Source organism: Tachypleus tridentatus, chromosome 13 (genome assembly GCF_004210375.1).
Source record: "Tachypleus tridentatus isolate NWPU-2018 chromosome 13, ASM421037v1, whole genome shotgun sequence".
Taxonomy (NCBI): domain Eukaryota; kingdom Metazoa; phylum Arthropoda; class Merostomata; order Xiphosura; family Limulidae; genus Tachypleus; species Tachypleus tridentatus.
The window spans coordinates 33,075,411-33,088,354 of NC_134837.1; the positions used below are offsets into that span (position 1 = coordinate 33,075,411).

The 12,944-nt window shown below is 29.7% G+C and overlaps 1 protein-coding gene across 6 annotated transcripts in view; it reads right to left on the reverse strand.

The window, feature by feature from the left end:
• LOC143240537 (transient receptor potential cation channel trpm-like) overlaps positions 1–12,944 on the reverse strand; it is a 128,514-nt gene that overhangs the window by 19,368 nt on the left and 96,202 nt on the right. For 3 of the 6 annotated variants that reach the window (XM_076483130.1, XM_076483126.1, XM_076483129.1), the window contains 8 exons: positions 11,661–11,711; positions 10,273–10,443; positions 9,378–9,563; positions 7,167–7,264; positions 2,523–2,751; positions 1,617–1,802; positions 1,108–1,128; positions 65–274 (listed from right to left, as the gene is read on the reverse strand). In XM_076483130.1, coding sequence (XP_076339245.1) covers positions 65–274; positions 1,108–1,128; positions 1,617–1,802; positions 2,523–2,751; positions 7,167–7,264; positions 9,378–9,563; positions 10,273–10,443; positions 11,661–11,711 — 1,152 coding nt within the window. The remainder of the gene's footprint in view (positions 1–64; positions 275–1,107; positions 1,129–1,616; positions 1,803–2,522; positions 2,752–7,166; positions 7,265–9,377; positions 9,564–10,272; positions 10,444–11,660; positions 11,712–12,944) is intronic. The other 3 variants (XM_076483131.1, XM_076483128.1, XM_076483127.1) reach the window with 2 other exon arrangements.

The window sequence follows — 12,944 nt, forward strand, 5'->3', positions numbered from 1 at the left end:
CATTTTTAATTCACATCATAAAAAAAAACAAACAAACAAAAGCTTGTCTTAAAAATGTACTCACAGTATGTCCCCAAAACTTTGTGATAGGAGCTGCATAGAATTCATAAATTTTCTTCCCAAGCTTTAAAGGTCGCTGCTTTGTCTTCACAGTATGACCACTTAAATCACCATTTGGAAGGCTTTCCACATTGTATTTTCCATTTTCTAGGATAGCAAATCGCACATTAGAGCTGCAGTGTGAAACAGTGTGTGCAGCAAGGCTTGTAAGGGACTAAGAGAGAGAGAAAAAAAAATAGTTACTTCTTCCTTTAAAAGTAGCTTTTATCTTTTATGTGAATACTTTCTTAATATAATTTACAAGACTGGTATGTAAACTGAATAAATTTGTGTTTAAGCAAACAAAAGTGGATTCTTTTACTGAATACTTTGAAAAAAGGAAGATAAAACTTTATGAGACTTGAGTAACTTTTTACAAAAATGGCTATGAATAACAAGTGTGGGCATTAATGTTGAATTTATCTGGTTTAGAATTATGAGAACTTGTTGACAACAGTATTTACTCTGTGTCTAAAACTTTACCTGAATAACATTAAGATGTTCTCTCACTCTGATATGTATGATAAGAAAAGTTTCACAGAAGTGTACCTAGTAACTGTTGTGCAATATTAAATTCTAATGAGGTTTGAGGTAATAATGGCTGTGTCACACAGTTTTACTAAAATAAAAAAAGGATGGATATATCATAACATGAAAGAGAAAAAGTTACATGTCCCTAAAAGAAAAGATCATTCTCATTATTTTTATGGTCTTTAAACAAATCCTGTACTTCCTTTTGTGCTACTATTATTAACACTAAACATTACTGGTATCACCTGAACTAAGCAGTTATTAATCATTGCTGATTTAATAAGTCAACAAAAGAAATATTTTGCAACTGATATAATTATACCTCAGATATCTCGATCTTTCACATGAAAGTCTAACATGCTACTCTATATCACCTCAGTTTGTTTATACTATAAAATTTGGATATGATTATAGTAAATAATTGCTATGGAACATCACACATTATATATCTAAACTGACATAAAAATACTCACATACCGTAAACTTTCTCCTGGAAGTCTAGGGTAAAACAATACAAATTCACAGGTCAGGTATCCAATAAACCACATGAATCAAACAGAGAAAAAAAATTATCTCTCTGAATCTATTAAATAAGTCTTAAAACAAACCTCAACTCTTATACTGTAACGAACATATGACTGCATATAAACATGCATATTTTATCAGGATTTAAAGGTGGTACATATTACCTAAAATAAAGTATAATTATTTTAAAATATTTATTTTGTAGCTGAATCACTTATGATTATTTTTAATTTTTTTGTACACAGCCCTAAGTTACTAAATGTTGTCTTGCAACAATAACTATAAAAATATTACTGACAATGTTGCTACCTATACAAGTATCAGAGCTTTCCAAGTGATATTTTCTTTCAAGAGTCAGTTTTTATTATTTACAGGTGCACTAAAGAAAAGATCACCATCACATGATGCTCATTGACTACAGCAATCAATTTTCATGATATTGCCAATATAACTGTACTAACCTCCATATTGTACAGATTCCCCAAAGGAGGGCGCTCTTCATGAGAGGTTGTATCAGATTCAGATTCTTCATCCTCTTCCTTGTTTAACATGTGTTCTTCTTCTGTCTGAGGCATCAGCTGAAGTTCTTCTTTGGTTTTAAAATCCAGTGTCAGTATGGTGGGGGGAAATAATAAACCCAAAATCACCTGCAATACAAAACAACAGACTGTAAATCATTTATGCATAGAAAAAAACAACTGCAAAATCACTTACAATACAAAATAACAGACTATAGATCACTTACAGGTGGAAATAACCCTAAAAAACGTTTACATTTTTATTGACATCAAAGAGAATAAATGGTACAAATAACATCAAAGGGGATTATCTAAATAAAAAAAAATTCAATGTTCATAACATATAACAAGTCCAAGACTTAGGCAAAGAAATGTTAATGGTCAAAGATATCTACATATCTACTTCATTTGTAGTTTCAGGGTTATTTTAATTATTCAGACAATTAAAAATATTAGTTTTAACCAATAGCTACAAAACTCCTTAAAAATATATTTCTTTTATCAGAAGCATAAACATAGAAAAGGCAACAGTAATATATATACATATATTAATAATATGCTTGAATATACCCAACCTTTAGACTTAAATGTACCAGCTTGTATAAAAGTATATGAAGTTCAAAAATACTTTGACTTCATTTATTTCATTTTTTTCAATTTCATTAATTTTATTAAAACTACTCAATATGCTCTTTGTAGAGCAGCAGTGGAACAGACTGTTCAAACCTTACCACAAATATTACATTCTAAAAGTAACTGATATAATCAAATATTTGAAGTTTTCAAATTATAATGAGTAAGTTGATATGAAAAATATTTTACTCGTGTGTGAATGTTAAGTAGGTGTACCTTTAAGTTTGTGTTCTTTCTGGTTCGAAGACCTCCCATCCACAAGTCTGCTAATAACATCTGAGATGCAGTGTGGGCCAGCAAGGAGCTATGTTTAGCATTAACAGCCATCCCTAAGCATGTCTGTTCACTCCAGTTTTGAAGCTCATATGTTAGCAGTTGGAGAGCAATGTCATTGTCTTGACGATAACAGTAATCTAGCAGATCAAGTGCTCGAGTTTCAAAGTCTCTAAATCAAACAGAAGAAGGAGATAATATTTTAACACCTCTGTATTAACTTGTGTCTAGCCCAAGTTTCAGGGTCCTAGATTTTTAAGTATAGCCATAAAAATAATAATAATCTCATGATGTCATAATCATATTAGATTACCAGTTAACACAGTGCAAGGAATTAATGAGTATGTTTCACATTCTAAACATGAATAGACTTGCAGAAAACAAACAAACCTGGAATGACAGATGTTACAACCAAAATTTCAATATTTCATCACACACAATATACACTTTCAAGGATAAAATTTCAAGATATTTTAACAGCCAAGTACAGACTTCATCAAACATTAGCTGTTAGTCTAACCATCAACAAGTTGGCAGCAGGTGATGTTTTAATCCTGACTGGTGAGCATCTTTCAAGTGTCAGTGCACATTTGCATATCAAAATTCAAATAAAATTATAATTCTAGTTCTATTTTAAAAATTTATATTCATTTATTTTTATAATTTATGCAACACATTTTTAGTATAATTCACCCAGGAAAAAGAAATAAAACATTCAAAAGTGTTTTCTACAGTTCTGAAGTGTCTCTATGTAACACCAATATTCTCAGAATTTTTCCAACCATCCCAAAGCAAAAGTATTTTTTTGTTTTGCTAAGAAACTGTTATCCCTTGATAATAAAATTAACTAAGTCTTATTTATTTTCTGGACTTCCATCTTTGATGTTTTGCTTACAGACTTCTGTCCGTATCATGGAAGATAACCAGGGAACAATTGCCATGACACAGAATCCAGTGGGTCATCCAAGAACAAAACACACTGATATTCGTTGCCACTTCATTCGCCAATGTGTGCAGAACGGATCAGTAAAACTGGAATATTGTCCCACAAACAGTATGACTGCTGACATTCTTACAAAGCCACTTGCTAGAAATGCATTTGAAAGGTTCAGAGATAATGTTGGACTGGCACCAATGCATAAATAAACCAGATAATGTGACGATTATAATAACAGATTGACAGTAATTGTAAGTTTGTGTAAAACTTAAAATTAAGTGGGTGTGTTAAGAATATTGAGATAAGTGCTGCCACCTGTAGTTAGGAATATATTTTCTTTTGTACATGTGCTCTCAATGAATAAATACGTTTCAACAGATAAACCAGAAAACATTTTGATGTAAGTGCATAGGAATATACACACTACATAACACATGAAAACTTAGAATTATGCCATGTTGACTGCACATGAGATAAACTGAGTAAATTCTACAGACACTTAACCAGATAACATCTGACAAGCAAGTAAAATAAAAGAGTCCTACTTCAATACAATGAAACTGTCACTAAATAGACTCAGGTCTGGAAATCAACAGTTTGTTGAAAAATCTGGTGTAAGATGACTTGAAAATGGGAATCCTTTGAAATGTTACACTTTCTATACATGTTATTTTGTGTAGGTAAGTTCCCCAGGACTTCCCACGAGAAGTGCTATATCAAAATCAAGAGATATCTGATCTCAAGATTTGCAACTTACAGTTTCAAATATATTAAACACTCAAGTTTTATTTGCTTATTGGATTTTGGGGAATTCTACTTGAAGGTTGTCTCTTTAGTTATTCTTAACTTTGAAGTGATAGACAGTGAAGGAAGGCAGCTAGTGAGCACCCATGCCAATTCTTGTCCAACTGAACAATAGGATTTTACTGCCACTTTTATATCATACCAAAGCCTTAAAGTATTATTATCTTCTTTGCCACTAACAACACATGAATCATAGCATCTAACCTCCACAGTCAGCCTTGTTAACAAACAGGCTGTGTTTGGCCTCACCAGTCTAAATGTTAACTGTTTTTCTTCTTATCAATTAGATTTGTAGCACAGAGTTCCATATAAGCAAATTAATCTCCAAAATCTGTATGCAATAAATTATTAGACATTAAAACTGATCATACTACGTACAGAAAAATATCAGCATATTCACTGACATTACACATTAGGTGATGCCTGAATATTAAAAAGTCTGTTTATATTGTAGAAGCATGGATTAACAATTAGATCCCAACCTACAAATGTCTGCAAGTAAATCTTATCTGTATTGTATATTACTGTAAGAATATACTTTTGTTTCAATTAAAAACAATAATAGATGTTATCCTAAAAATGAAATACTCTATCTTAACCCTTCTGTAACATACTTCACGTGATAATAAAGCAAGTTTTAAACATGATTCTCTGTAACTACAGACAATACTGAATTTGTCAATCCAAGACACAATTGGATTGTGTAAGATGACACAATAATGTTATCTTAATACTATAATCATGTTATAGTGATTATAACACTATAATCAAACTATAATGTTTGATGACATTATATCAAATGTCATATAATTTGACATATTATATGTCAACTCCATATAATATCATTATTATTATATAATATTATATATTTGGTAAATATAAATGTATGTATTTACCATGTAAATATTATGGTACATGTTATCTTTACTGTTATGTAAAGATAACAGTATCTTTTAATACTTGAAAGATAGAAGTATTAAATCTATAAACACTTTAACTGAATACAAAGAAGTCACATGGTTGGATAAACTAATTGAGCCTGTATTGAGAGAGTCTGCCACAAAGAGTTTGGTGAGATAAATATATCTCATAGTTATTTGTGATAATGATACACTTGTTTAATCTTCTCACCATGGCTACCCTTTACTGAGCATGACACAAAGTTTAAGTGTCTTACATTCAAAATGTTATTAAATTACTTATTTATATAAATTAGTATAGCATACAATCTTTGCTAATAATTCAAAGTTTAAGAACATACAAGTTTTAACTCTACAAAGCATTTTTTTAATCATGAATTTCCCCCTGCAATGTTTTTTTTAGGTGTATTCTCCTCTCTATTTTACCCACTAGCTCTTGAAAAAGTATAAAATTAAATGTAAATTACTCACTATAAAATTGCCATTGCTCAGACAAACCATAATTTTTACAGGTATCAATTTTGTTTGGTTAAAGCTATTAATAGAAAATCAAGACCTCCCTAGCTCACAAACCGGTCACATCTTCTCCTTCAGGATTTGTTAATAGTTCTTTCTTATGTTTATTTATGTATTACATATAACCAATAGAAAATCAAGGTTTTCATCTATCAAATGACATATTGTATATCATTGTGTTCTAAAGAGATAAACATCAGTTTCACTCAATGTACAAGCTTCATTCCTGTGAGAAAGTTAACGACTAGCTTGGATGAATGTGTAATAGCTCTCATCACATAGTTAGAGAGACAGAAATATAGTGAGAGTTAGGGGAAATTGTCTACATTTTGTTTGTTGTTAGTTTGTATTCTTTGGTTTTTTATTTAATTAAATAAATATTATTCAGTGCATTAGTATACAAAAAGTAAGGTTAAGTGTGAAAAAAAAACTGGGTAAGTACCTTATTTCTTGTTTTCCATGTTTCTTCTTTATTTATTATAAAATAATTAAAATGCACAGATAAAGATCTTTTTAAATTAGTTAAGATTAGATTAGGCAAAATAAATAATAATAATAATAATACAATAAAAATGTTTAATGAGGCACACATGCAAGCAGTTCATAGTAGTTCATGGGTAATGTAATTTGATAGCTCAACATGAGCTGTACACTCCCAAAGCGATTTATAACTTATATTGTCATGGATAACAGTTAAACATGGATCAAATGGCAATAAAACAATAAATTTATTTAAAAGTAGATGCATACCGTTACTAAGGATAAAGAAATATAGTTTCATGCTTCAATTTGAAGCCATTCTATAAAGAAAACAAAAGGGCTGTTTATATTTTTTTTCTGGTGGTTACAAGGTTGGTCAAATTGACTGATACTGTATGAAGACAGGATAGAGGAAGTAACAGATAAAATACAAAGTTTTACTGAAAAAACGTTTAAAAGTACATAGGAGGTTTTAGGAATTACACAAAGCTTTTTGAGAGGAGAAAAGTATTTTTAATATGAACATTCCCTTGGAGATGGACTATTCAAAACAAATATTCCATATACACATGGACAAATTTTTATTTTAGTTTATTAAAAATACTTTACTAAAAAATAGGAATTTTTGTATGTGAAAGACTAGTAATGTTAACTAAAAGTCTGCCAAAGTTTGTGAAGATATACACACCATATTGAAAGATAGAAGTATTAAATCTATAAACACTTTAACTGAATACAAAGAAGTCACATGGTTGGATAAACTAATTGAGCCTGTATTGAGAGAGTTAAGCAATGTATTTAAACTGATACATACTTTTGTAATTTACAATATTTCTGAAAGTACAGAGAAAATTTTTTTCAAAAGATAAAAAAAGACAAAACTGAGAAAAATGTTTAAGTATATTCCAAACAGTCATATACTTATCATACTTAGCATATGCTTTAAGTTCTTCATAGATATCACCTTCCATGTCATCCTCAGCTGCTTCACGTGCCATCTCGGTATTGAGTTTGTAAGCAACGATGGCCTAAATTAATATTCAAATGCTGAAATTAACCAATTACATTTTTCTGAGAAAAGCACAAAAACCTGCTGAATTATAACTGACTTTTTTATAAAAGTTAATGTAAGATGTATGTAACCAGTAATCAATACAATGGCACAAGATATAGGCAGAGAACTATATTAGTGGCTTGAGACATCACGGGAGATACTTTCAACCCTCTTAAATCTTTATGTACACATTGGATGAATAAAAACATGAAATAGTTTGGAATTTTTGTGTTGGAATTTTGCACATAGCTACACAAGGGCTATTTGCACTAGCCATCCCAAATTTTGCAGTGTAAGATTAAAGGGAAGGTAGCTAGTCATTACCACCCACCACCAACTCTTGGGCTACTCTTTAATCAACAAATAGTGAGATTGACCACAACATTATAATGCCCCCACAGCTGAAAGGGAGAGCATGTTTGGTGCGATGGACGACCCTCAGATTATGAGTTGAATGCCTTAACCCACCTGGCCAAAATGAAAGAGGGAATGCTAAGAAAAATATTAAGTTAACACTTAGTCATTTTAATAGGCATTTGCTGCTGCTTTCATAATAGAGACATTTATAATTTGTATATATATATATATATTCAGTTGCAAGTTTCTGTAAATTACATTCAAAGTATGTTACACAACATAATTAATAGGCATATTAATGATAGCATTTATTTTCCTCAAAATGTTAGATATTTCATAAAAATAAACATTGGTTTATGTAATACATTATACAAAGACTGAATACATTATATTAAAATAATCTTGGAACCTCATCACATTATTATGGTACATATTATTACATCCTTTCAAGCTCTGTTTGATGGCTATACACCTTGAGAACAGTCTTGCACCATTTCTTCATTCCAAAAGCCCTATCATATTTAAAGCAATTCTCTCCTTCCTGCTCTTTTACATAAACCATCTATTGTAAGAGTAAAATAATTTTCCAGTGTCTGTTTCAACAGTCAGATATCACAGAAATGCATAGGTATTTAATTCAGTGACTTGGATTACACACTTATATGAAATATCAATAAATAGCTATTTCATTTTACAAATGCCCAAGGAATGCAATGGTTAAACAGATATCATGTGCATAGAACTTGTGTCACTTTTCCAGATTAAGATCCTTCTTGCTTATGCTATTTATTCTTGCCTTGAATACGCAGACAGCATCTGCCACTGACTTTTGTGTTCATAGATTCTCACTTGTTAGAAAATATCACACTCTGCTTACTCAGTTCACTTTCTGGATGGACTTGATGTTCAAAGTTAACACTTTGTTGAAATTTCTTTGTTTTCTAATGTCATTAAGTACAATAGATGTTTCCATCTTGGAGATTCTTAATCCCAGATCTGAGCACAAACTTATGATCTGAGTGTATGAATATTTTGTGTCAGAAAGGGCTGTTACACACCCTTTCCAAAACTGATAAATTTTTTTTAGTGGCATCACACTACATATGAAATATGATTTGGATATTCAATGCTATTTTAGTATAATGTACTCAACCCTCTGTATAAAGTTTGAAGAGAAAAGTGAAATTGAATTTTTTTAAAGCACTTTCTTTAAAATGTCAAAATAATGTGTTTGTACCATGTACCTTACTTAAACTTTTGGTCTACTTTATATAACATTAGAGGTTTTTATTGGGAAAAGATAAAATTAGAAAAAAATAAAATGAATTGTGTCACAATGAGATGAAATAAAAAAGTAGATGATTTCCTTTTGAATGATAAAACACATCTGAACAGCAGTTAAAAGAAATGAAACAAAAACATTAACTATTAAAATAAAAATGAAAAAAATATAATCAAGCATTTTACTATTGCTGCAAAATTAGATGTACAGACTGTATACTGAATTCTATTTCCATGAAATGTTTCATTTTAAATTATGAAAAAGAAAGCAAAACTTAATATTATTAGAACGGTAATAGTATAAACCTTTTCTATCCTTAACATTACTAATGGCATTTCACGACATATAAAAATATCTTTTGTTTTTAATTCAAAATTCAACTACTCTCTAATTAGAGGGAATTTTTACTAAAGTATTTGTAAAGAAATTGTATAATTTTTATCTGTACCTTAACCAAGGCTTCTTCTCCATTTTGCCACATATACAACGCCATCTGGTGACGTTTGGTAAGAACAGCCCAAATGATGAGTTCATTGAAAGGATATTTAAACAGAGAGTTATTATAACTATAAGAATCTCCAAGATTAGTAGCTCCCTGATACTGGAAGGCCATTGTGTGGGTGAGAATAGGGCACTGAATAGTGAAAAATAGAATCACAAGCATGCAACAAATCTTTATCTTAGTATACTTAATCTAAAATAGCAATGAAAACATTTTATCTTATTATCTTTATAAATTCTTATGCTCAGAGAAAGGAAACCACTTTTTTACTTAGATAATCAAATAGTAGTAATGGTGTAAAGAGAAATATATGAATATAAAAATAATTATAACATGATTAGAAACAGAAATTTCCATAATTCAAATACTTAGTTAACACTCCTACGAAAAGACGTTTCTAGTCCTGATTTCTCCAAGCTCGTTCCCCTGGCTGTGGTTTCCCTAGATAGTAGATAGGGACAGTGGGAATCTCGTTAATCCATTCATTAATGGATTTAAATGGCAATATCATTTAAATACAAAATTATTAGCCTAATATTAATAACCTTTCAAGTTGCTCTGGGGCCTATTAGGCCCCACTTTTCGTAGGAGTGTTAATATTATATTTAACCTATCACAGAAGAGAGACTATCTGAATAATTTACAAATATGTGTATCAGGCAAATTTATTCTTGAATTCACATGTATGTCACATCAGGAACTTTACTTTTACAAAACTTTTGTACAAACTATTTGACTAATTTATTCACAAATTAAAGAATGCATAATAAATGATACAGAGTTCAAGCTCTTGGTAACTGTTCACTTATCACACTTTTTTTTAAGATATATGAAAACTTACTGTAGAAACTTTCTTCATCACATTGTTATAGAGAAGACGAAACTTTCGTCTACAATATGACGACCTGTAAGCTCCTCCCATAAGCTTTTCAATGACCAAACCAATATCATACAAGGTATATCTATACTCATGTGGTATGTTCTGCAGTACAGAAGACACAGTAATAAGATCCTATTGTTAAAATTCAAGATGTAGTTATTATATAAAATATTCTAAACTATAACACTGTATAATTATACCAGAAGAGTTACTACCATTTGTACTAAACAGTTATGTTTTACACATTCAATTCATCAAAGAAAACTTAAATCCTTTCTTTTTCCATTGTTTTTATTAACTGATTCTGTTTTGAAGAAGGAATATTGACTATAATTTCAAATTTATTATATGTACCTACAAATAATATTGTTTAGTAAAATGTAAATGTATTTTGTACACAAAAAAACATGGAAGTGTTATAAAAGTACTTATGGTCAAGATATATCTATGAATTAAAGCATCAGTCTAAATCAGACTCTGACAGTGTTAAAGTGTGAAACTAAAAACATTTGTCTACTGTACTGTTTGCATAACCTCTAAAACTTCCAAACTGTATTTATACCTTTTTTTCAATATCCCTGTATAATAATATATCTGATATTTACTCTCCTGTACCAAAAACTCAATAATGTGGAGTAAAATGAAAAATTCATAACTCTGACATCAAATACGTAAAATTACATAAAGGTTATGCTGTACGAACTTTGACCTCCACCTATGAACATAAGGTTAAACTAGTTTCAAAGCATCACAGGCCATTTTTCAGTATAAAAATGTCTTAAATAACCTTAATTCTTTTTCCAGAGTCAGTCACAATATACGTTTTAGATGTACCTTAAGTACACTGTGGGTACTTCTGAAGAAACATTAAGGTTATTAAAGAAAAATTGTTTATACCACTTTAATAAAGAACAGTAAATAAAAGAAGTAACAATTCTAGGTTCACTTTTGATGTGAAACCTTCAACTTTAGTTTAGATATATTCTGCAATTTCACTAACAGAAATAGTTGAATTTTATTAATTTTATTCAAGAACAATATCAGTTTCACAAGAAAAAAAAAAGAACCTTCATTGTATAATATTAAAGCTGAATATTCGAATATCAGTAAATGTCTTTACATTCCTTTTGCTACTATATCATTCTTAGTTTACACTATCAAGATTAAAGCAAATAGTATTTAAAATAATGAATTCTGGAATTTGAAATAAAAACAGTAAATTTGGTTGAAAGTTATCAAAAATAACTGTATTGCACAGAGCTCTTATTTTAATGCATGTTTTGTTAGTATATATCTTCACTTAAATATTAGTTTTACATACAATGATTTAAGTGCATGGAACAACTTACTTTTTTAACATCTCTTACCAGGTACTGTAAAGTGTTGGTAGGACCATATTTCTAAAGCATATAAGAAAAAACATCAATATAAATTATCAGGTATTTTTATTTTAGAGAATAAAAAATAAGGTTTCAGTTAGTAGCGTGTTCTGGATTGCAAAGTTTACGTATAAGGGATCTTTGTTTTTATTACTATTATAATAACTAGTTGTAAAAAAATGAAATAATTACAAAATTAAGCCCAGGTTATGGTTCTGCTAATCTATAAAATATGAAGATCTCAAGCTTTTACATTCAGTGACGAGCAGATTTACCCCATGGATTCACAAAAGATTAGAAGAGATCAAATTCCAAATTTTATTTTTGGTGGATAAATTTCTGGAACCAGTCTGATATGTTTTATGCACTAAAAGGGATAAATTACTTAACTAGCTATTTCACATTGTGCTTTTAAGTTGTTTCAACAGGAAAATATCTGAAAGATGCATCTTAAAACTAATATTAAATTCAATAAAAACACATTAATTGTTACTTTTAATAGCAATCCTACTAGTAATATCTGTACTAAAAAAATACAAAATAACAAGTCACAGCCTAATGTCTAACATTTTTTCTATGTTTTTCACTTTACACCATTATGTGTCTAAAATATGTAAAATATATTTTTGATTTTATACAAGATGAAATGAACAGCAGACTGAAGCATACAGCTTTGTATAAGATATAAAATATATAACAATATATTACAAATGTTCATTATGTTATGCTTAAGATTCAAATTTTAATTATTTTTACAATACCAAAAGAAATATTTGTTACACCTTCATTCTTAATGATTAAACAAAAATAATTACATTCAACTTGATGTGAAACCCGAGGAACACCAAATAAGGTAATACTTCTAACATTTACAAAAACATATGCTTCATTAGCTAGAGATAGAAATATTATGTTTGATAAAACCTCACAGACTGAGAATCAACCTCACTTCAGTAGTTTTAAAGATAGAAATATTGTATTTCTTAGAACCTTACTGACTTAGACTCAACCTCAATTCATTAGCTTTGAAGACAGAAATATTGTATTTGGTAGAAATTCACCGACTGAGACTCAACCTCTCTTCCTTCTCTTGAAATTATATCTCACATGCAAACCACTTTGTGCTATATAACTTACGAATAACTATAAACTGTTATAACTTACGAATAACTGTTCTCCTCATTTACATCTACCGAGTTTATGACTGCAGCTTAAACCACTATTTCAACAAATCACAATAAAGAACTTAAATAT